The following is a 24,798-nucleotide window of genomic DNA, read 5'->3' on the forward strand; positions in this document are numbered from 1 at the left end:
ATGCCGGACTCGAAGCGCGAGGCTGCAGCTATGACAGCTGCGACGCTTGTCATAACAAGGACCAATACTGCGTTCACTGCGATACTGGGGGTGGAATTGGCGTCTCTTGTGCTGTCTGGTTCGTCTTCACTTGACCCTCGCCCATTACTAGTAAATGGCACCTCTAATCGAAAAGCCTTATAGCTTGGCACATTGCGACCCCTGCTGCTAATCAGGGCTACTGCTGTGGGAGGCTTCTTGATACCTTGCGATCTATGCGTGAGTAAATATGTAAGCAGCTCCGAGTCCGCATTTTGAAGATGCTCGAGATTCTGATCACTCTAACATCATTCAAGCTCCAAGGTTCTCCACCTGGACATACGGGACGATGTGGAAACTTATGGTTCTTGCGGTTATATAACTGGCAAGGCGCTCCCTTCTCTGATTCAATAGTAAATCTAGCTTTCATTGTCTATTTTCTCTGGCATTGGAAGATCCATACCTGGTACTACTATTGAACAGCAAGCATGTTCCTTCTTTAGTAGGTAGTTACACATCAAGACACTCATTCAAGTTCCAATATATTCTATCGAGTAATGTTTACACAAACGTAAAATTTGCCTTGTAAAAGGACTTAAAAGCAGGAGGCAGTACTATTGATATTACCTACTAGTAACACAATCGCCTCAGGAAGCGATCAGCTCATGCCATGCACCATCTTGGTGGCTCCTTATCGAAAAGCATAAAAACAGGTTGAGAACTGGACAGGAGTATTCGACCGTCGTATAAGGACGTTTTTCGCGGCAATGAGGAACTGTGAGAATACAGTTGACCAGCAAGGCCAGTGTCGTCTCTCAGATCGAATGCGACACAGCCAGGAGACTAGAGGCTTCTGAATGTCTGATCTTATGCAATTTTGCACAGCTTTTTTCTTTGATGCGATATACCGGCAAAAGATGGATCAACGCCTTTTCAGGCCCACAAAGACCAATGGCCTAAATGAGGCTTGGAAAGAGCGATTGGACTTGCTGGATTAAAATCAACGGAATGAGATAAAACGACTATTATTGACGACCAAGCTGGAAGAGATGAACGACAGGGTCTTGGCCTGGGATCCGGCTGAGCCTACCAAAAAGCTCTTCAGGGGTTAAAAATGACGAGAGCGAAGAAGCCGAAGGTGTATCAAGGCCGTGAGGCAATAAATTGAGATGTTGATAATTTCGGTACATAAAACACAATGATCATCGATCCCTTAATTCACAACCTCATTATCGCCGTTTCCAAGGTAATCGCATTCTTAGTACCAAAACTAATCGCTGATTTTCTAACTATTTCTTTTTAGAAGAGGAGTAGCCCCAGTGAATGGCACCTCCTTTGTGTTGGGTGCAGGTTCGCTGAAACTGGCGAGGCCAATGCGCATTATAGCTTAGCTCTGGTTTATGTACAGGGGTGTTAGAACCAATCAGAACACTGTGCATCAGAGACCCTGAAAATTTGAAAGAAAAAATTTTGTCATGTGTACTCCCACTCTCTGTTACTGGTCGATGAGGCGTGCCTCGGCGTCTCACCCCGCAAGGACGTGGGGTGCAATCAACACAGATTATGGCTCAGCACTTCCCATCCATCGCGCATGGGAGCACGGGAAAAATGAAACCAAATATCTGGACAAGGCAATCGTCCTTTGGCTTGATTGGCAATCGCGTCAAGGAGTCTTGCTCAGGTGGTATCCCAGCCAATTCTTCCAACCTTGTAAGGTTCCCAGGGATGCTCGATTTCCGATAGCTACTACAGGACTACGACCAACTACTAGTTACCAAGCGAAAGGACTGGTCTCTTCAAACAGGCCAAGAGAGCAAACACATAAGATTTGTCTTGAAATTGAAATCTATTCGACATAGGTATATACTTAAATGACCTAGATACCACCCCCAAACGCCAGCTTTTAGGATGCCAGTCAAATCATAAATATGCAACATGAAAAACAAAACCACCGTTCACTCAGACACATCATCTGTAGTCTACCATCCGCGTCTCTTTCCACGGTGCTCCAGACCCTTCTCCTTTCTCTTCTCTCTCTTGCGATCGTTCCTCCTCTTCTTGTCACGCTCGTGGCGCTCTGGATCGGCGACAGCCTCAATGCGACGCTTAGTCCGTCTACCTTCACGACGCTCCTTGACAGTCTCTTGCACCTTGGTCATCTGGGCAATGTACTCGGAACTTCCGAGCTTCTTTTGCAGCAAGTCGAGGACCTCGTGGCAGTTGGAAACAAGTCCCTTGTAGATATCCTGGAATGCAGGATCGGCTGAGCGTGGGCCGGGGATAGTCGTGTCGGTCAAATGCTGAAGGGGAAGGAGGATGACCGGAAGCGAGGGTTTGATTTGCTCGGGTTCAAGGTGGCGGATCAACGCAGCGAGCAATGTGATCGATGCAGTCTTGGGGACCAATGCTGCGGGACGACCTCCAAGGACTTCCCGACGGAGTAAGTATGCGATTTGCCCGAAGATATAGTGGAGAGCGGTCTTGGTTGGAGCGGCGCCGTTTGTGGCGGCTTCGATGACAGCCTCGTCAGCATCTTCGTCCTCTTCTTCCTCGTCATCTTCTGACTCGACATCTTCGGTCCCGGTCTTCTGGAGCTCGAGACCGTTCTGGGCACAGCAACGGCCAAGGAAGACAATGTTGCGCACATTTTGCAGGGCAAGGTCATCGTTGAGACCTGGTGTGCGTAGACAGCGGAGACTGGCTCGGATGAGTTGCAGCATAGCCTCTTTGTCAAGGACGAGGCCGGTGGTACAATTCAAAGGAAGAGCACTGTAGCCAGCAGCAGCGTGTGTCTTGGCAAGATCGGACAACCAGGTTCCTACAAGGTTGGCAGCACAGGACTTGACCCAGGTGTGAGGGAAGAATAACGATTCTCGAATGGCGGTCCAAATAGCAGAGCAGTCTTGACTCAGAGCGAGAGATGGAACTGTCTTGCAGAGCTTCGTGAAGAGCTGCAGGGCAAAGTAAAGAGTCTCCCAGTTCCCGTTCTCATGATCGTCAGCGATTGGCTGGATCAGGTCGGGAAGAATTCCAATCACGAAGCGAGCCTGCTTGTCCTTCTCTGTCTCCTCTGCTTCGAAGTAGATTCGCATGGCCTGCAAGCCGACACTGCTCAAAGCCATGTTATCGGTCTGCTCCAGCCACGAGCGGAGAGGAATCAACATTGTCTTCATCTGCTCCCGGTCCGCACGGCTATAGAATTGGCTGAGTAGAGCACCGGCCATCTCACGGCACTCGGGCGAATCGTCATTTGCCATGGCAAGCACGACGGGCAGGAAGAAGGTGCTGACAATATCTTGCGCCAGTTCCTGTCCTGTCTTGGAAAGGAGCAGGTGGACTGCCTCCAAGACCGACTGCCGTCCTTCTTGGTGCTTGTAATCCAAGTTCTTCGCAAGGAAGCCAAGCTGCTTTGTCCAGCGGTTCTTGGCTTGAGGATATTCAGTCAAAAAGTGAATGTATGTACCCCGAGCAAGATCACGAGCAGATCGAGTCTGGTTTGTGACCATCATGGTTGCGATAGAATCCATCAATTCATACATCTCCGTCACAACGAACTTACGCGACATGACAGCGCGAATGAAGTTGAATGTGATGCCTTGGCGATCAGGCTCTTCAATGTCGGCCTTGAGACGGTGGAGTAAGTATGCGAGATGTCCATCACGAAGCTTGGTGCTCTTGCGTTCGCGGATCATGGCAGAGATTAGCTTGAGAGACGCCTGGGATGCCTCTGAGTTGGTGGTTGGGGACTCCTTGATCATCTTGACAGCTTCCGTGAGGTAGACATGAGAGTTTTCATCAAGCTCGGGCATTGGAAGCTTAATGATTGTAGACAGCAGGCGAAGAGCAGAGGTTTTGACTTCTTCATGAGATTGCACGAGGGCATCGCCAATGATGGGCAGGAAGCCAGAAAGATTGGTCGGGGTCATGAGCGAGCCGAACTTGTTGAGAATGGCGCGAAGGATGTCAAGCGAGAACCTGGTCAATTTGTAGGTATGCGAGGACGTGATGCCACGCTTCTCACCACGCTTGGCACCCTGAAGCCTGACCAGAAAGCGCCGCTCGATTGCGGTTTCTGGGCGCTTCTGTCGTCCCTCTGTGTTGTCGTTGTAAGACTCCTTGATGATTTCGTAGCAGAACATCAACAAGTCTCTGCTTTCGGCACCGGAGTTTCGCAAAAGACCAATTCCAATTCTCCTCATGAGCTCATCAAGCTTCCTAACCATGCTGGAATTAAGCTTCTCCCGCAAAAGAGCCTGGAGAGGGCTAACAAGTTTAGAAAGGTCGACGACTGTGGCGTTCTTAGCGAGGAGCTCCATTGAATCGTAGCTCTTGCTGCTCTTGACTTCCTTCATCTTGCTGACGTAGTCCTCGGCTTCCTTTTCTTGTCCAACTGTGCCAAAAGTATCGTCCATGACGACCGAAACCAGTTCTGGAAGGCAGTAGTCCAAGTCACCCTGATTGAAGTGATCGGTGGTCACAACCAGTAAGGAGTGAACAGTAAACGAGAGAACGTGCAACTGGTATCCACGTAGAAGAGTATGACGCAGCTCCTTCAGGATATAGCCGAAGTAAGGCGGACCAAGAAGAAGGGAGATGTCACTGAGCGTTTTCCGGGCAGTGTCTCTCGCATCTTGCGATTTACTCTTCAAGATACTGCAGACATCGAGAAGGACCGGCGACAAGCGAATGGCCATTTCCTGCTCGGTGAGAATCTTAAGAAGCTTGATCGTGGTGACAGCAGCCGGCAGACGGAGACTCATTTCGGCCGCGTTCTTGTGGTGAAGGAAGTGAGTCAGGAAAGGAATGAAGTTGGTGGTCAGCTCGGTTGAAACCTTTGCCAGATCGGGAACAGTTTTCGCGAGCATGCACTTGACTTCAACAGTATCCATGGCATCGGCATTAACACTGGACTCGCCGCTGGTCTCCTTCTTCTGGTCCATTGCACTAGACAAAGCATCGGACATTCTGCCCAGAAGTCTGAGAATATTCTTCTCCATTTCTGGCTTGCTCTGCATGTACCCGCGATATCTGCGGAAGTTGTTGCGGAACTGGCTCCAGTCCAGCCACTCGGCGAGGGCACCAATAGTGGCGACAGCTTCGGCGATCAGGTTGTGGCCACTCTCATCCTCAGCACCTTCAAATGCAAAGTGCTCAATGAGAGGCAGGAAAATGGAGCCCAAGTTGGTGGGCTGGAGATTTCCCTTGGCGGCTTCGCCTGCCAGACGCCGCAATGCACGGAGACGACGGTGCTGCTGGATGTGAAGAATATTGGTAAAGAAAGATGCCTCTTCGTCGTCGCCCATAAGCAGATCATGCATATCCTGCACGGATGGACGAGTGGGGTTCAGCTTGATAAAGTAGCCAAGGGCAGCAACGATCTCAGCTCGAATTAATTCGGCCTTGTTTCGAACTCCAAACTTCATGGCGGGGATAAAGACCTCATTCACAAGAGCTTCAAAGTCATCCACGCCGGCCTCGGTGGCGGCTCTGTCGATGAAACGTCTGAGACCGAAGGAAGCGCTGGATCGAACAGCTAATTCTTCTTCGTCCTTGACATAGAAAAGCATATTGTAGAGAATAGGCCTCCACTGCTTAGCATTCAGTTTCTGCGACAGATCATCGTTGATCTTTCTGAAGGCCTGAAGACGACGTTCATAATCCGGCTCGAGCTTTTTGGAGGAGCGAGAGTTTAGATCCGCACAGAGTTCAGCGACTTCGGCGAGTTCTTTGTCGTGACTCGCGAGCGCAGCGAAAACTCGGGCCAAAACCTCTCTGTTCGCATCGTCCTTGAAATAATCAAACATGGATACAACCGCCTCGAAAACTTGCTGGGAAAGCTTGGCATCGTCCTCCGGGGTGTACAAGGGCAGGAAATGTTCGAGAATTCGCAAGAGTCCAGACTTGGTCTTGGGACTGACACGGTCGGGGGGGTTGGCGAAGCAGATAGGTACAGATGCTAATCAAGCTAGAGGTCTCCTTGGAAGATTCAACGCAGGGAGCAATGAGTGAAAGAGCGTTGACACCTGAATTCAGCACAGGCTTCGAAGGAGGGCCAACTCTCAAAAGAGGGCCGAGGAGCGAGAGAGCGTGCTCAAGGTAGGGAGAGAGAACTTCGGAGCGAATCTGCTCGGGGGGGGATATCCGACATTTCCTGGTCTTCTCCCTCCTTCTTTCCAGTGGACTGCTGCACAAGTGGAATAAGGACTTCATCCATAACGAACATCTTAACCTCATCGCGTGCCGACTCGACGCCGAGGCAGTCAATGACCTTAGTGAGGACATCTTTGTTGTGCTGGACAAGATAAAATGTCGATCTCGGTGCAGACGCCCAAGTGTGGAAGAGGCGGAGCAGTCCGGAGACACCCTGGGCGGTCTCGATGGGGAATAGATCCAGCCTGTTATTGATCAACTCTTTGAAGATGATGGCAACATATGGAGTCCAATCGAGGTCGGACGAGACCGAAAAGATCAAAGTCATACAGCGAATACAGGTCTGGCGGATATTCTGGAAGATTGCCAGAAGACGTTCGTCTTCTCTATCCACATAAATGTCACGGTTTTCGTCATAGATTGCTCGGCATGCTCGAACCAGACAGTAGATGACCACGTTCATTGTCTGGACAGAAAATGGAATCATGCGGCTCTGGAGAGTTTCGAAAACTGTATCAATCATCTTGAGCAGACCAAGTTGTCTTCTGGGGCTGGTGAGCTCCTCGGAGAACGCGGCTGGTACCTCGCTGTTGTCTTTGACAACAGAGACTTGAGATAGAGGGCCGAACGCGAGCTGCATGAAAAGACCAAAGTCCTCCTCCGAGAGAAGAGAAAGAGAGCGCAGAATAGCCTTACGTCGACCAACCTGGCCAGCCTGACCAGATGCACCAGCCTTGGAGATCATGCGACCATAAAGAAGTCGAAGAAGTATGGGAAGCAAAGCAGGGCGGTGCTCCTGCTCGATCAGACTGTCTTCGCCACCAACACGCACGAAGACAGACATCTCGTCTTTGAATCTGGCCTCATCCAGAATGTTCAGCAAGTTTTCTTGATAGGGTACAACGTGCGCATTCTTCCAAGTGAAAAGAGCTTTGAGAGCAGCTTTCTGGATCTCCGAGTTACCGTGGCACAAAAGACCAAGGACTGCATCGTGAACTTCGGGGGGCCTTGTACAGAACCCTAGGGTTGAGGAATTGGCCAAGCAGACCAAGCATAGCCAGGCGGTCTTTGAATCCCCATTTTATCGGTGTGGAATCGGTCTCCGTGTCGGCATCATTGGTGTCCTTGGCGGTGGGAACATCGTCCTGGTCATCGCGTGTAGCCCAAGTCAGGAATAATGGCATGATTTGACGTGAACGCTTCTCGGCCACATTGGGGGTAGCACTCAAGACGCGCAGCGCATGGCTTCGGGGGAACCCAGGAACAAGATCTGCAATCTTGTGATCCTTGTCAAATTGGATGGACAACGCGGCCAAAGGATCCTGCATAGTCTTCGCGTTGGCGGTGGAAACATTCTCAATCTTGCGAACATTGAAACACTCGAAACGGCTCGAGACAAATGAATCTTCATTCTCTTCCTCGGGTTCTTCCTCGTTCGTAGCGCCAGAGTCCCGCTCCTGCAGCCACTGAACAGACAAGTCTGAAACAATTGTCTCTCCCTCTGGATGTTCGCTGATGGTTTTTAGAGCGGCAGCGGAATCATCCCACAGAGGAGTCAGCTTCTTCGAAAACAGACCGAAACAAAAGTAAGGGATAAGGCTAGCCATCCACCGGCGAGAAGCGATCTGGGGGTAGAGAAGTGCCAATTTGCGGAGATGCATCGATACAGTTCTGGCACTTTGAAGAGTGAGGGGGCTTTCTTCGATCTCAATTGCCAAGGAGACAGGAGAAACCTCATCTCCAGGGACCCGGCTGATCAATTCACGCAGGATCTGGAGAGAGACAAGTCTCAGTCGCTGTGAAGGGCTGGCGAGATTGAGGATCAAGCTGCGCGCAAATTCTTCCAACATCGAGGTTTCGAGCTCCGAAGATTGGGGGAGAGCAGAAACGAAAGTCAGAACACCTTCGAGGAATAGAGGAAGACGCGAGAATTCAGCCGAGGCAGTAAGGATTGGTTCCCATAGCTCTGCGTCCAGTTTTCCGGCTTGAGTAGCCAGATCGACGTAGATCTTGAACCCCTGACCAAGGTAGAAAATCAAGCCACTATTCTGCTGAGCGTTTTTCTGGGTGGCGGCATCGTTTAAGGCAGAAACAAGATTGCTATGGAGCTTCTTCACAATCTTAGGCAGACTAGCAGAGTCTGCAAACAATGAGATGGCTTTGGGAAGTTTGACCAAGGCGTTCAAAACACGTTCGTCACTTGTAGGGTAATTCAAAGAGTCATAGAGGTGAGACTTCAAGCCTTCGGGGCACGAGACATAGCCTGGCTTCGAAGCTTCGGATGTGATACAGCCAGATTGGTTGAGTCGGAGGAGCGTCAAGCACGTTTCCCATTCGTGCTTTTTCCAGGAAGCATTGAGGAACTTTTGGAAATAGGGAACAAGAAGACTTTGGAAACGCTCGGAGCCCCATTGTGAAAATGTGTTGCAGAAGAACAAGAAGTATTTTGAGAGAGGTCCGGTGGACACATGGTCCATCAGGGGTCGCAAAAATGGCAGCATCTCATCCATTGGAGACAACTGAAGGGCATAGGCGACGGCGCCGAGGAGCTGTGTCGTTGTTTCCGAGTCTGCATCCGGGTTTGATGCCACCTGCTTCAGAAGTGACACAAGGGTCTGATGCACGGCCTTCCAGTCCCTGATTCGGGTTGCCTTACGGGTTCCAAAGCAGACAAAGATTAGACGGCAGCACTCGGGCAAGTTGGGATTATCAGAGCCCTGAGACCGGCTTTCAACGTATTCCTTGACTGTTTCGAGGATAGGGCCAAAGGTCTCGGGAGTGGTGTGATGAATAAGGTTGATGACCAATCCAACAGCAACCTGTGCTGGTTGACTGCGAGTCCCACTAGAGGGGGGGAATCTGGTCCAGAACGCAACGCAGGATATCCATTCCGTTGGAGTGGAGACCATTGTTAACACCCTTGATGGCATCTGCGAACATGACCATTAAACCCTCCTTGTAGTTTTCGACATTGTTTCCTTCCTCGGCTGCTTTTGAGATATCGTCGTAGAGGTAAGAGACGGCGTTCTCGAGGGGCGTCTTGTTTTTATAGTAGGTGAGGCCTGCCTTGCGGATCAGGAAGGACATGGACTCGGCGGCAAACCGAGCTACAAAAGGCTTTTGTCGCTCTTTGCCGAGATATGGGGTCATAATGCCGAGAAGTTGACGCAAGTCCGGCGTCAAGAGTCTGGAGAGGAATTTAAAAATCCATGCTAGACAGGTGAAACTCCATTCCACCACTTCAACATCGGGGTGTGTTGCGGCAACCGACGCTACCAAAGTCACCGAGGTCGCAAAATGCTTCTCAAACTTCACTCCCAGGTCTCGAGCAAATTGAGCCAGCAGACTCATCAGAGGCTCGATTGAGTTCTGGTCTCTCTTTTCGATAAACTCCACCAACAGGGCCATTATCTTCTCTTCGTGATACAGAATCTGGGCGAGGGTCTCGGAGAGGTTGTTCACACGGCGGGCGAATGTGCTGAAATTGTCGGAAAGGTTCATTTCAACCCAATGATCGAGGGCCGATCGGAAATACGACGAGGTCTCATCATCTTCACCAAAGCTCGCCCGGCGCACGCGGTGAATGGGGTCGATTTTTAGCTTTGCGATACGCTGCGAAAAGGGCTCCCAGCGATGATTTTTTGTGGTTTCAGTGCCCTGTTTCAAGCGCCTTGTAGGCTTGTCTCGTGAGCTTGGCGCTACCATTTTGGTAGCTTGAACAGGTAGCGCTGTCAACGAGAAAGGTGCTCGATCAAAGTGATGGCTTGCCTTCTATCGATTCCAAAAAAACTGAGCGGCGCCGGTTGCACTTTCTTCCGACGCCGCGGAGACAAGTCTACGCTAGGCCTAAAGCGTGCTAGCTCTAGTCACGGGATGGCCCAAGCTCCTCCGCAGTTGCAACTTGAACTTGCGATCCTGCCGCCCTCGACTTTCTTATCTCTTAGATCTCTGTGAGGATATACATCATGGCGTCCAAGATGTAAGTATTTTCCAAATCACAAAGCCGAATCGCATACTAATCAAGGATCACTAGTATTGTTCTTGGGAGCGTGAACTGCCAATTGCGTGCAGCATTCACCAAACTGGCCAAGCTGCAGGTCAAGCAAAACTTCGCATTCGCAATTTTAGTCGGCAATCTCTTCGGCGACTGCTCAACAGAAAGCGAATTGGACGAAATCACCGCGCTACTATCAGGAACGACCAGTGTCCCGCTCCCGACCTACTTCACTCTCGGCGACAAACCCCTTCCAACGAGGATCGTTGAAAAGATCGAAGCCAATGATGAAGTCTGCCCTAACCTCTACTTCCTGGGGAAGCGTGGGACTCTAAAGACCTCAGAAGGCATTCGCATCAGTGCGCTAGGAGGAAAAATGCATACCGACGCAGCCTCACAATCAAAACCAGAGACCAACGCCGCCGGCAAATTCCAACCCACATACACCGAGGCCGATGCGCGCGCTCTATTTGGAACACATAGCGCCGACATTCTCATCACCAACCAATGGCCCAAGGGCATTCGGACCGGATCAAAGGTCGTCATCCCAGAAGATCAGGCCAAAACCCTCACCGAAGTCCCATGTCTATCTGAAGTTGCCGCCACCCTGAAACCCCGCTACCACTTTTCCTCCTCCGATGAAGTCTTCTATGAACGAGAACCGTTCTTCCACCTCCCAACAGAAGACAGCCCAGACGTCAAGCCATTGACCCGCTTCATCTCAATGGCCCCATTCGGCTCAAAGCAAAAATCAATGTACGCCTTCACGCTCGATCTAGCCGCCGCACCACCCCTCACAATCCCCGCCGGCGCAACCGCCTCACCCTTCCGACCCCCACAAACGAAACGAAAAGGTCTCCCCGCCCAACGCGAATCATTCAAACGCTTTGCCACAGACGACGACTACCACAACAATAGCAACCGCCCGCAAAAGCGCCACCAACGCGCCCCTCCCCCAGGCCCAGATCAATGTTTCTTCTGCCTCTCCAACCCCAATATCGCAGCTCACCTAATCACATCAATCGGCAACGAAAGCTACCTCACAACGGCAAAGGGACCCCTCCCCCCCAAACGACCTATTCACTGACCTCGGATTTCCGGGCCATATGCTGATAATCCCATTCTCGCACACGCCAACGCTCAACTCGATTTCGGACCCCGAATCGCGCGCGGGGACGTACGCGGAAATGCAGCACTACCGCGCTGCTTTGCATCAGATGCTTTCTGATCGCTCGTCGGGTAAATTGGGCGCTGTCACTTGGGAAGTTAGTCGTGGCAATGGAATTCATACACACTGGCAATTCCTCCCCGTGCCGGTTGATCTTATCGATCAGGGACTGGTGGAGGCTGCTTTTAAGGTTGAGGCGGAGAATTTGAACTATCCCCGTTTCGAGACCAAGGCCGAGGGCTTAGATAGTAGTGCTGAGCCGGGTGATTTCTTTCGTATCTCGAGTTGGAGGAGTTCAGAGAAGGCTGCTCAGGGGGGAGGGACAGGGGGAGGAAGAATCTTCTGCAAAGACCGCTCCTGGAAAAGAGAAAACCCTCATGTTGGAACTTAATCCAGATTTCAGATTCGATATCCAATTCGGTCGTCGTGTTATGGCCAAATTACTTGAATTGGATAAGCGAATGAACTGGAAGGATGCGACGCAGTCGCAGCCTGAGGAGGAGGCAGATGCTGAGGCTTTTAAGGAGGCTTTCAAGAAGTATGATTTCTCGATGGAGTGATGAGGTATATCCCATTTGCTCAATTCAGGATTGACTTGAAATGAAAACGCATTGTCTCGTGCACAAGTAAGCCGAGCCCTAGGGCTATTCAGTATTATCATTATACATTCATGGATACAGCAGTACTAGCACCGTTACTAGTAGTAGTAATGGATGCCAGACGTTGGTTAACTCCACTGCCCTAATACATAATAGTTAGTATGTGCTACATACTAGTAACATTGGCCTAATCAGGCTCTGGTAAGGGATTTCGATGCCTTGAAGTTCAGGTATTCAGGCAGAACTAAAGGTTGATTTCAAGAACATCTTGAAGTAGCATGAAGAGTAGCTCCCGGCAGCCCGTACCTTGATGACTGAGTTTAACTGTCAGTTATTGACTAATTCCAAAGTCGACCCGATGCTAGTAGATATCCAAGTAAACGTTCAAGGATAACTTGAACTGATGTCAAAACTGCCTACGGGGCCTGTCCCGTTGAGCAAGGGAGACCACGAGTGGAATATATATCTCGTGTCCCTAGACCTTACCCCTGACTTCCAGACCACATGGATCGCAATTAATGCCACCTTAGTCTACTATCAACGGCGAATTCGATATAAAATCCAACATGAAGCTCTTGAACTATAGCCTACCTAGTAGTCTACGCCAACTTGAAACTGCCATCAAAATTCCCAAGTCCAGCCCCAATCGTACCTATCGCACACTCCGTCGCCGCTCCGCTCCCACTGGACAGACCAGATCCATCCACCCCACAAGCCCCTGAAAATTTTCTTTTTGACAGGTTGCCATGGCAAATAAGCTCGTCTCAAAATCGAGGCGATTGGAGGAGACCATTACCCATCTGATGCGTTAGCCTTGGTCGGGCGCGGGCGGACGACCGCGCTATCCTATCCTACGAGTAGGATCTGACGAGTTCATACGCAGGATTCAGGGGAAAGGCGAAAGGCTGCCAGTGGTGGTACAGAGTATGGAGTACATACGTAGTCAGTAGTTAGTAGTTAGTAAATATGTCCTGTAGGTATGGTGGGTTCCAGAGGTTGCCAGTGCAACTTTGAAAGTCGGACCCGGATAACCGCGATTAGATCAGGGCCGAAGACGAAGACAGTGGCTGTACAATAAAGCGAATCCTTCGAACTTGTAAAAACCCGAAATTCGAATATACATACGGCCGGCGGGGAATGTACTAGGTAAATTGTAAAATGACAATCCACTCTGCCAGTGTCCGAACGTGAAGTACTAGGTAACCCTACTACTGTATACCTAGTATTCAATAGTTTGGTTTCAACGAATGCACCCGCCCGGTGGTCAGAATGACGGATGGAATGGAGTCTGTGGGTTTTGGTTGGAATGGATCGCGACAATCGTGATCATGGTCGACGTTGTCAGGACAGCGAGGACAGGCTATTGAATTGATGACGGGTGCGAAAGTCAGAATGACGGATTTCTGGAAATTGCCATGATATTATACTCGAGTTCGAGGCAGTGCTTGCATTTTATCGAAATCCTCCGGGCGACAGGTCGCATCTGTGAAGTGCCAGTGTATAGTCTGTAAGTTTGGCGTAGTACAAAGTGACAAAGTACCACCAGTAGACACTAGGTAACTACATACTACATACGGAATACAGTGCCAGTGTATTTTGAACCACCGGTTGTGGTGGGGAGGGCAGTGGGGAGTGGAGAGGTGTCGGATGCAGTGTGTCGCGGTACCTGCAGCGGATGGATGGAATGGTGGAATGGTGCCCAGGTGGAATGGATATATATCATTTGGGTTTTTAGTAGTTTCCAATTTACTACTCCGTACTCCGTACATCTGTACTTACCTACAGTACATACAGAGTACAGTATATAGTACTCTACCGGGCGGTCTTTACAGTCATTTCAAACAGACCCGATTTTCCGAATTTACGACTCATGAAACATCCAATCCACCCATCTACGAAACCCCAGCAACGGCCGTGATGCTGGGTCCCCGGTCGCAAAACCAGACCGCATGTTGCAAATCATTGCCGCGATAACCCCGACACTTCAGTCTAGTACATAATGTGGTACCGGACACGTAGCGTCACACGAAGGCGATGGATCAGTCATCGCTATAACCATAACCATGCGCCTGTCTGCGCTTATTTGCAGCTAGCCAGGCTAGTCGACCCATGGATATGTACTCGTAAGGCAGTTGACAGCTTACCGCAGAGTGGATAGCCAGACCTAGACTATGGCCTGGATGCAGAAGGATCCATCCATCCGATGATCGGTTTAGGGGTCTACAGTAGGGTACGTTGATCAGGCACCGGGCGGGTTCGCTTGTGCGACAAATTGAATGTGCATTTGCATATACGGGTTACGGAGACAGAGTGCAGAGTGTGTACTCCGTACGGAGTACAGAGTACGCGAATACCAGATGTGCATACGTACGTGTTCCAACTTCCGCCGAGAAGGGCATTATTACAGATTTACAATAGTAGATCACGATTGCAGAAGTAGATTCATCGAATTAATTGTCCTCCGTAGATAAGTACGAATAGTAGCTACTGGGCACCACTCCCGTAGCTGTCCGACTGTGATCTATCTGCAAACTACGAGCTAAACCCCTATTGGAGAAGATCCAGTCCAGCCGGAGTTTGCCCGGAAGTCCCAGTCGCTCCGTGCCACACCGGGGCTGTGCGAGGCACCATGATGCGCTTATGTTGAGACGCCAGCTTCACCACACAGTCGAAGCTGAGCTTCCGACAGAAGGGCATGCGGAGGACAGTGCAGAATGAGTACACAGCTGCTAGCACGATTAGGGGCTCTGGGATGGATCGGTTCCTGACAGCCACGCCTCAGTCGTGGGTAAGCGCATGGCTGACGGCCGGGGGATTCAATAGTGCCGTCGATCGGGGATGCCGGGCTGGAGAATTAATTGAGAAATCGCCGGGGGGGGTATTGAGGCTGGACAAGGTCGAGCTGTAAAGAGTACACCAGTGAAGTTAGTGAGGTATGGGTATTTCGCGTAACGCAGATACATTCAATACGACAACAATGGGAAACAAGATCTTGAGATTGAAGATGCGGTCATCGGGCCTGCAAGCAAGAATCGAAGATGGTGATTCGATGATAATCATGGGACTACGTACCGGTTCGCGTTTGTTGTAGCCCTTTGCCCTTTGTTTACTTCGCGTCAACCTGAACATTGACATCACCACTGGAACGGAAAAGAGGGGAAAGTGTGATGGACCCCGCAGCTGCAACAAGGCAAATCGGTTCAAGTCGAGGCTTCACTGGTCCATCGCACATGGCGCTGTGACACTTTGGACGCATCACATCATTCCTCTGGGCGCGACCCCACCAGAGCTACTGCCGATGCGTAGCCAAAGATAGACCAGTATCGGTCTGGCCGAGAAGCCCTATCCCGGTCGCAATGCGTGATATCAGCCCCAGTGCAGCCGCCCGCCCGTGTGATTGGATTGATCCAGTTGAGTTTGGGGTTGGTCGCAGATACGCGAGGGTATCGGGCTGGCTGGGGACTCCGATTAGCATCAACAAGAAGAACAATAACAACAACAACAACAGACATCTAGACCGACGCGTCCAGGTACCAGAATTAGAACATCAGGAATCGACAATTCTAGCCAGCTCGGTCGTCGACGTCATGTACCCCCAGCTCGGGGAGTTTCCAACCGGTTGGGAGAATAAATTAAATTGCCTGCGATCACAGACCAGCTGGAGTGACGTAGCCTCACGGACCAGCATGGGGTCAATCGTGGACAGATCAATTGCTGAGGACGGAGTGGATGGACAGACGGAGCACTGTGTGCATGTACAGTACGAGTACACCGCTTCTATCAAAACGTGTGGTGGTCTGCACAAAAACTGGATTCAATGCAGACATCTGCGACAAAGCTGACACCGGATCCGATATCTTGCATCCCGGTCGGAAGTGGGCTGGACCATCACGAGGGGAGAGTCCAATGCGCCCGGCGTTTCACGCGAGAGGGGGCTGACTTCTCCGTATGCTTGGCTAAAATAGCCAAAGTCGTGGACGTGGGGTACAGGATTTCGATCCAACGCCCACTAAGACTGGATGGTTTGTCGCTGGGGACCCATCCACTAGTAGCTTCATAGTCAATCCCAGAGCCGCTTAAGATATCAAAGTGGCAAATATTGTTCAGATCGTTGCTTTTTCTCGCGCTGCCGAGGATGATCTCCACGTTTGGTCTCATCATGGTTGGATGCTCCGATGTGGTCCACTCTGGATGGGGGTACATATCACCACTCGTAGTATGTATCCCCCCTCTCTTCCTTCGAGATTGAGATGATCGCTTCGATGAACCGAATATTGCCGGGCTTGGGGAGATATCGGACGGATCCGACGACATAGGGATGAACCTGATGGATGGGGTATTCCTGATGTCAGCGCTTAATTGTGCTCATTTGTTGTGTTGACACTGCCTCCATCCGGTTAATCAATGGGGGGTTTTCGGCCCCAAAGCTAGCATTAGTGTTTGCCATCGTCATCAACACGGCTCACCCGAGGCTTGGCCGGAACTTTGTCAGTCATCGCTGAGGCTCGCGTATTGTATCGCATCATATCACGAAGCACACAGACACGCACACAGTTCATCGTTGACCCGGACGACGGAGGCGTTGCTCCAGCATCGCGGGAGGGAGGTCAGCAGAACCAGACGAAGGTTTCAATAAACTACCACCTGGGATACACGCTTAATAGCTAAAACATCCTACGAAGGGGTGTCAAGGGATGCGCGACATTGAAAGATCCCCTCGCGGACCCTTGATTACTCGGAATGTGGGCAGGGACTGAGGTAGATGTAAGGGCCGGCCGGGGTATGGGTATGATGAGCGAAGAGCACGATAACCTCAGCGGCAATCTTGCCTCGCAATTTGCTGGAATGACTAGCAGATTGTGCCCTTGTCAGCCATTCCTTGCCCCCGTGAGACTCAATTCCAATACCACCGTGCGTGTTTCTCTCCGCACCAGATTGAACTTGGTGGGGTAAGATCGCGTTCCTGGATTCCCCTTTGGGAAAGGATCTCACAGAACGAACTCCTCGATGATGCGATTGACCATCCAGGATGGTCCCGAGCATGTCCCAATGCGCCCATCCATCGCTTGTCGGAGATCTGAACTGCCAATCAGCGACTCGGGAGGTCAGTCCGAAATCTTGATCCCGGCTCGATAGGACCAGTCGGTCGTGTTTTATTCTATCATTTTTTGTGTTCGTCCACTCGACCGGGCCCCCAATTTCGCGTTGACGCTGCCCTCTCGCTCCGGGAATGATCGGCCTCGTTGCACTGCTCCATTCGCGAGACTATCTGCTTAGCCTGATCGAGTAACCCCGAACCGTGTACTGAGCATACAGAGTACCTTACCATGAAGGATTATGTTCACCTACACAGGAAAGTTTAAGAATGACGTTTGATTGAAGGTGATGATTTATTGTATTGCTTCTCCAGGGCTGTCATTCCATTGGATCATCATCTCGATCTGGGTGTCCTTGCAGGACGATCGGATCACTTGCATCCTCGTTATGTACATTTCTATTTTCCGAGTGTAAGGACCAAGTGGAGTCGACTGGCCTTAGGCTCGATCTTTCTCGGTCCCCATTTTATTTTAGTTTTTTTCTTTCAGCTGGACAAGACACGGGAGAGAGAGGAAAAGTTTTTTCATTTGTCCTCTCGTGAGTCGGCGGTGGATACCACAATGGGCTGGATGGAGACCGAAGACCCATGGAAGACACACGGAAATCCGTTTGTTCGTTTCAAACAGACCCGTTCGTACCGGAGAATATATGCACAGAAGGAGCAAGACAAGGCGTAAAATAAAGAAAAGGTCCCTACAGAGTGCATAAAATGGAGCAACGGCGCTGGAACATAGTGGTCTCCTCACATGGAGAAATTGACTAGACAGTGTGGGCATTGGGATTTCCCCATATTCCAAGGGCCAGGAAAGATCTCAGGGAAGGGAAAAAGGAAGGGAGCAGACGAGCACATGGGAAGGGACGTGCACGCCTCCTTCCAGGCTGGGAGTGAGAATGAGAGGGAGGAGAGGAGAGCTTGTGATAGGCGCTGGGTTGCCGGGTAAGTGATGACTCTGGGCGGCAAGGGAGCCGGGGCAACCACCGGCGGGCACAGAGCACTGGAGGGACTAGCTACGGGTAAGCAGTAGAGTACGGGTACGGAGTACTGAGTACTGTACTCCATACCCATACTGTATGTACTCCATACAATACGTATCGTCATACTCGTAACATACTCATACAGCTATCTGGAGATCACTCCCCACTTGCGTTGCCCATTGCAACAGACCCATCCCTTCAGCTTCACGAGTTTCTTTCTTCTAACCGTTCCGTTCCACCTTTTCTTTCCTCGTTCCCTTCGACATTCCATTCTATTCAGGTCCCTCTCGCCAACGACAAATTCGACCTTCGACAACCTCATCGACAACTTGTTCGCCGACTACATAGCATATACCTCAGTGCTTACTTGTTGGACTCACCCTGCGCCTCCCCTCCCCCATCACCCACGAGCTGTCGGCCCCTCTCTCCAATTACCTGCATAAGACCTCCGCTCTCCACCGGTCATGCCTCTTTAACTCGCCTATCCTCCGTCCCCGATATTTCACAACTTCCCGTCCTCCTCCCTGAGGTTTGCGAGAGGTTCACCACGGGATTTTCTGGATTTCAACCTCGTCGTCATTGCTGCTAGTTTCGGTCTCGGTTTCAGGGTCACATTGGGTCATCAGAGTGATTTAGGTGCTTAGGTGCTTTTGGTCAGCTTTGGAATTGCGGTGGAGACTATCCAATACCTCGATCGTCGGTCCATTCGTCTGTGGGAATTCGTGAAGACGGTGTCTCTGCTCTCAGCTGGAAGTGATCAATTCGAATTGGAAACTGCTCGGGCTCATTGCGGGTTTACATGAGTCTACCTCGTCGTCATCCCCTCCAACTATAGCACATCACATTACAATATGGAACATTCATCTCCATTGGCCGCTATGCAGCCCCCATCCATGATGTTTGGTCACTGTTTCCGGGCTGACGCCCCCACGTCATACCCGTCACTGTCGGGATTCAACCAGAATAGCTTCAACTTCAAGGATCTGTCTATGAAGAAGTCCGGGTCCGATTACTTCAATATGAACCCCCTCCATACCTCGTCACCCGCAGCTAGTCTGGCAGCCGACCTGTCGCAAAACTTCCACATCGACCAGAGGTTCGTTTTCATTGTTAGCTGGTGCGGTGCGGTGCTGTGCTGCGCCGACCAGAACAAACGGATGTATGGATCCTTGCTAACTTTATGAATAGCCCGCAGTTGGCTACGCCCCGGCGGTCTTTGTTCTCGTCCAACATCTTGAGCCAAACGAATTCCTATGGTAAGCATTCCTTGCAAACAAAGATGCTATTTCTTTCGAAAGTTCCAGTACTAAGACAATGAATAGACGACGTGATGACCACCCCTCCCCTCCCTGCCTCCTCGCCCGCCCCCGCTATGGACATTATGGAAATGTCGCCGCTGCCGCACAAGAAGCCTGCCTATGTAGTGACTACTGAGATCGAAGTGCACTCTCCTTCACCTTTGGCCAGTCCGATCTACTCGCCTTCCTTCTCCGCTGCTGCCAGCCCGCTACAGGCCTCGCCGATGGAAGCTCCTGCCGAGTAAGAGTATTCGACAAAGACTTTCCAGAATGAACACTAACTTGGAGTATAGACGTCGTCGACCTCACTTCCTTCGCCCCAGTCTGGCGAAGAGCAAGGCTCAGTCCTTCCAGCTCGGTATGACCCGTCCTGCGCAGGAGAGCAAAGCACCCCCATTCCGCTTCAACTCTGCGAAGACCTCATTGAGCACCTCGACCTCCCTGGAAGACATGTTCGGTGACTCCCCCCCTCAAGAGAGATCTATCTCTCGCAACTCCTCGTCGAGCAGTCTGGCCCCGCCTCGCCTGCGGCCGCCTTTCTCTCACGCCCGTAGCAGCGGATCGCCTGCCAACTCCATCCGCAAGCCCGCCCATCCCTTGATGCGCCCACGCAAGCAGTGCCGCCGCTCATTGAGTATGTTCGAACACCCCGCGGACATCATCGCCGAAAAAGAGGCCAAGGTAACAACAAATGCACCCACACCGTCCATCAGTGACATTCAGAGTTCGCCCAGCCTGCAGCTGCCTCACTTTGTTCCCGAGGACAAGGCGGACTCATTGCCTCGCATTAACCAGACCACCCTCCTGGAGGTTCTGGATGGGAAGTTCAACGATCAATTCGACAATGTGATTATTGTCGACTGTCGGTTCGAATACGAATATGAAGGCGGTCACATTGACGGCGCTATCAACTACAATGACAAGGACGCGCTGGCGGGTGATCTCTTCAACGCTCCTCAAGCTCGCACCGCTCTAATCCTGCACTGTGAATACTCCGCGCACCGCGCGCCTATTATGGCCAAGTACATTCGCCACCAAGATCGTGCGGTCAATGTCGATACTTATCCCAATCTTACATACCCGGACATGTACATTCTGGACGGCGGATACAGCTCGTTCTTTGCCGAGCACCGTTCATTCTGTTACCCACAAAACTACGTCGAGATGAATGACAAAGAGCACCAGTTCGCCTGCGAGCGCGGACTCGGTAAGGTCAAGCAACGCTCCAAGCTGAACCGCGCCCAGACTTTCGCCTTTGGTCAACACTCGCCTCAGATGGAGGATAGCCCGACTGGCCGATGCCGCAATGATCGCGCAGATCGCCTCCTCTCGTCCCCCTTCGCCGAAAGCCCCGTGCCTCATCGCACCCCCGGCCGCCGTATGCTCTCTTACTGATTTCTCCTTGCATTGGTGACTTTCCAATGACTCCTGGCGGATAGCATGAAATTTTTGAATTGTTCTTGGAGCGAGTTATTTTCATTGAGGCATATTGCATGGTGCCTTTTTCTTCTCCTGGGTGGCTTTTTCTACTTCTTCCTTTTTACCCTTCTCACACCCACCTCTTTCTCACCACAAAAGTTCGGTCCGTTGGCGCAATGGTCTTTCTCCTAAGCACTGGCTTGCGACTGAAGCTGCGCAGAGCGCGGTTTACAACCGACTTTCATTTCCACAATCTTCTCTGACCGACCCGATATCAACCATCCCTTGATATCGTCTTTCATTCCTGGACTCCCTTTTCTTCTTCTCTTCTCCTTTTCTCAGAGTCCGACACGATACCACCGATTCTATTTTTCCTTTCCTTACTTCTCGATACGATATCCCGTTGCTCGACTTTTCCTTTACTTCGCATGGTTGACACCATCGCGTCGAGCACACGCAACGATACTGGGCAAATCTCTTTTTTTTTTTCTTTTTCACCACCCGATTTGCCCCGTGATGAACGACAGCCTCGACACGAATCGAGCAAACCTCTCTCCTATGTTCCCGATGACACCAGTTGATAACGCGCCCGACGCCCCTGGCTCCTGCTCGGAAAAAACCATTTCCTTTTCCATCCTCCGCATTGCTCTGCAGCAGCAACGGATCTCATCCAATCTACTACTCACATCAAGTGAAACGAAACGCTCACGGAAGCGTTTTCTAATCTGCCGTCCACTTGGGCGCATTCCATTCTCTTCAAAACAACCCTAATTCCCTTTTCACCATACTGCCCCTTTAATCACTTCATTGTACAGTGAACCACCGATCCTTTTTCTTTGACTTGACACACACTATTAATCACATGATGTTCCGGAATGAACTTCCATTCCCCGCCTGTACCGAGTTGCATATCGAGCGAGAGTCTACATCCTTCGAGAGCGCTTTTTTGACCATGATGTTCTATTTTATGGCATTGCGAGTGGGGGAGCGTGCTTTTTCATTTTCATTTTGTTTTTTTTGTTGCATCGTTGCCTTGTTTCCAGCCCGTCGGTTTTTCGATGATCTCTGCCGTACATTGCATTTACGGGGACGATCGTTGGGGCTGGAGGGCACGGATTTGCATATCAATCGAACCAAACACACATCACGAGTGGCTGTGCAAGCTGTACATACGAGAGCGATATTTGCCTGGCAGTGAGGACGGAGGTGCAGGAAAACAACGACTACTGCTACTACTTACAGTGGTGTTGTGTTGCACTCGCCTGTTGGGAGTTAATGGGTGGCTGGAGGGCCTCATGGAGGCTGCAGATAACTTCTTTTCCTTTTGTTGAGCAGAATCTACCATTCTAATAACATGTTCATGAGTAGTTGTAGTAATAGCCGAGTAGTACTGTAGCAGTGGTAGGTAGTGGTGATAATAAGCAGTACTCGTACTCCCTAGCATACAAAACCCTTCGACAAACTCCCATATTTCCCTGTGCACTCTGTCTACTCGTACTCTTGTCTCATCAGAAAGAAAGAAAATTACAAGATCGGCAAACGGTGGATCGAGTCTCCTCAGTTTATGACGATTGGCGGTTCACCAGACTCCCACGAGAATGTGCGCTTTCTGATAGGCTCAACTCGACGGGGCCAAATGGAGCCTGTCAACCCTTCTTCCCCTTCTTGACCCTTTCCCCTCCGTGTTTCATCTCGTCCTTTCGTCCTTTCGCTTCTTTCTTGTGTGAAGGGGAAGAAGGATCTTGTCTCCGTTTGACTTCTTTTACTTTCGCTTTATTCTCCTCAGGCCGTCGCTCGTTTTGGCCTCGACTCGACTCGACTTGATCCACGCTCTTCCAACACTCCACCTTCCACTCCCTTCAGCCGTGCGGCGCTGCGCTTCGCCATCTTTGATGCGCAAATCCTAACGAACCCTGCTGCCTGTTCCATTCTTTCGTTCATTCTGTGTCCTGCGCGAATTGGTTTGCCTGTTCACCTTCGAGACAACCTTATATCGCTGCGCCTACGCCTGCCCCGCCAACTGTTCTATTTCTGGCATCGCTGGCATCGCCGTTTACTACTAGTAATAGTGCTTATCGCCGCCTAAGTGAGACATTTTTATTGAACCCCGGATTCCATCAATCCGTCTCACTCGCCTTCTTGGAAGGCATGCGGATTGCCATTCTCAACCAACTCTCGTCAATCCAATGATCGATTCCTCCTAGCAACCCCTCAAGTCATGCATCTCCCCAATATGAGCCCCGTGACTCAACCGATCTTCGCTCGCGGCATCTCCGATGAGTTCAAATCCGTCAACAGCTGGGATACGTGTATGGCCAAGTCCTGGTGCAAATGGCCCGTCATCGTTGGTATCATCGTCGGATCCGTCATCGTGATCGCGATTCTTGCCTGCGTGATCAACTGCCTCTGCTGCGGCTACCAATGCTGCAAATGCTGCTGTGGCTGTTGCTGCCCCTCCGGCCGTCGCAGAAACAAGCAACCAAAATACTACGACGACGCTCCCCTCCACCAACCACCTCCCCCAGCTGCGAACCCAACCTACCAATCCTCGCCCGCCCCTCCCGTCTACCGCGGCGCCACGCAGACACAGACCGCAACCTTCGACACCCCGAAAACCGCGAATTCGCACGTCGATGAGGATGCGCTCCCCGCAATGCCCACCTGGGCCAACGCTGTGGACAAGCATGTCGAAGACGAGACTCACCACGAGGACGTGGAAATGAAACCATTGGACCGAAAACAGGGCGCTGGTACGCCCTTCCGCCCGGGTGGTAGCCCCGGCGGCGCATACTCGGATTATACCAACGACAACAATGTCTCCGCTGGCGGCTACCGAGGCTTCAACCCAACAGACCCCTACGCGCGCCGTTCCCCAGGACCGCAAGCCGCCCTCAATCCCACAGACCCCTACACACGCCGGTCCCCAGCACCTCAAGCTGCATTCAACCCGGCCGACCCCTACGCGCGACGCTCCCCAGGCCCTCAAACAGCCCTGAACCCAACAGACCCCTACGCGCGCCGCTCTCCAGGCCCGCAAGCCGCCTTCGCCGCAGCAACAGACCCTTACGCCCGCCGGTCCCCAGCACCAATAAACACCTTCGGCGCGGCGCAGGACCCCTACGCCCGCCGCTCCCCAGCCCTCGCCTCCCCAGTCGGCACCCCAAGTCCCTACGACTCCCAGCCCTATCAAAGCTACGACACGGGCAATGCCGGCTACCACGCCGTATCTTCGCCTTCGCCCGTAGCTTATAACCCACACACGCACGGCGCAAACTACAACGCCGTGCCCACGGCCCTCTCCCCGGCTGCTGATCCCCAGCAGCAACAACCTGCGGGATTCACTCGCCAGCCCTCCTTCGGCTCAAGCCAGTACCCGCCCACATATACAACTCACCAGCCGTACCGCAGCAACACGGCTTCACCGGCTGTCGCTTCCTCGCCGCCGCCGCCTTCATATGTTACTTCGCCGCATGAGTACGCGTCGCATGAATATGGTTCGCATGAGTACGCGGCGCCTGGAATGGCTATTGGGACTGCGGTTTCTGAGCCCCGGGATAATCGCCCGCCGAGTTTATTGCAGAGTGGGCGGAAACCTGCGCCGAATACTTATCGTGATGTATAAGTGAATTGTGTGTATGTGTGTGAGATGAATTGTGGGGTTGGGCATGGACATGGGCATCCACATCTGCATCCAGCAACATAACACTGCGCGTTCTGTATTGTATTCTACCGGCCGGTGTCGGGCGTGCGTAGATATGACCTTTTTGACTTCTTTTTTTTCCTTTCCTTTTCTTTCTCTCGTTGTTTCGACTCCCTCATGCCTTGATTGGATTGGATTATGGATGAGGATGAGCATTTGATACCATTTCCCTTTTTGTTTTCTCCTTTCTACTCTTTTCTCTTTCATTTCTCGTCTCATGTATGTGCTTGGTCGATTCCCTGCATCGTACATAAAATTCTTTCTTTGGTTGCTCTTTTCGAGGATTGGATAGATTCGGATTGAGATGTGGGTTTTTTGGCCCTATGAATTCCATGTTTTCTTTTTTCTGTGATTGTGATGGGATTGTAATTGTGTGAACT

The 24,798-nt window shown here is 51.3% G+C and overlaps 5 protein-coding genes across 5 annotated transcripts; 3 read left to right on the forward strand and 2 right to left on the reverse strand.

Annotated features, from left to right (window-relative positions):
* Positions 1-1,997: 1,997 nt before the first annotated feature.
* On the reverse strand, positions 1,998-9,873 carry N7481_003209 (uncharacterized protein; the record flags this gene model as incomplete). Its single annotated transcript, XM_057262428.1, has 4 exons — positions 1,998-5,974; positions 6,130-7,152; positions 7,217-8,987; positions 9,040-9,873. 4 exons carry the CDS (start codon positions 9,871-9,873, stop codon positions 1,998-2,000), a joined length of 7,605 nt encoding a protein of 2,534 aa, XP_057124089.1.
* Positions 9,874-10,133: 260 nt separating this feature from the next.
* On the forward strand, positions 10,134-11,890 carry N7481_003210 (CwfJ domain protein; the record flags this gene model as incomplete). The annotated part of the gene is made up of 4 exons (XM_057262429.1): positions 10,134-10,147; positions 10,202-11,133; positions 11,198-11,593; positions 11,697-11,890. The coding sequence occupies 4 exons, from the start codon at positions 10,134-10,136 to the stop codon at positions 11,888-11,890; spliced, it is 1,536 nt and encodes a 511-aa protein (XP_057124090.1).
* A 3,299-nt stretch (positions 11,891-15,189) lies between these two features.
* On the reverse strand, positions 15,190-15,441 carry N7481_003211 (uncharacterized protein; the record flags this gene model as incomplete). The annotated part of the gene is made up of 1 exon (XM_057262430.1): positions 15,190-15,441. The coding sequence occupies one exon, from the start codon at positions 15,439-15,441 to the stop codon at positions 15,190-15,192; it is 252 nt and encodes an 83-aa protein (XP_057124091.1).
* Positions 15,442-18,852: 3,411 nt separating this feature from the next.
* nimT (putative tyrosine protein phosphatase MIH1) lies at positions 18,853-20,694 on the forward strand (the record flags this gene model as incomplete). The annotated part of the gene is made up of 4 exons (XM_057262431.1): positions 18,853-19,097; positions 19,190-19,257; positions 19,324-19,540; positions 19,593-20,694. 4 exons carry the CDS (start codon positions 18,853-18,855, stop codon positions 20,692-20,694), a joined length of 1,632 nt encoding a protein of 543 aa, XP_057124092.1.
* A 2,242-nt stretch (positions 20,695-22,936) lies between these two features.
* Positions 22,937-24,340, forward strand: N7481_003213 (uncharacterized protein; the record flags this gene model as incomplete). Its single annotated transcript, XM_057262432.1, has 1 exon — positions 22,937-24,340. One exon carries the CDS (start codon positions 22,937-22,939, stop codon positions 24,338-24,340), a length of 1,404 nt encoding a protein of 467 aa, XP_057124093.1.
* Between the last annotated feature and the right edge of the window lie 458 nt (positions 24,341-24,798).

This window comes from Penicillium waksmanii (assembly GCF_028829765.1).
Source record: "Penicillium waksmanii strain IBT 27052 chromosome Unknown utg000004l:1.0-5674109.0:1.0-5678898.0, whole genome shotgun sequence".
In the NCBI taxonomy this organism is placed as follows: domain Eukaryota; kingdom Fungi; phylum Ascomycota; class Eurotiomycetes; order Eurotiales; family Aspergillaceae; genus Penicillium; species Penicillium waksmanii.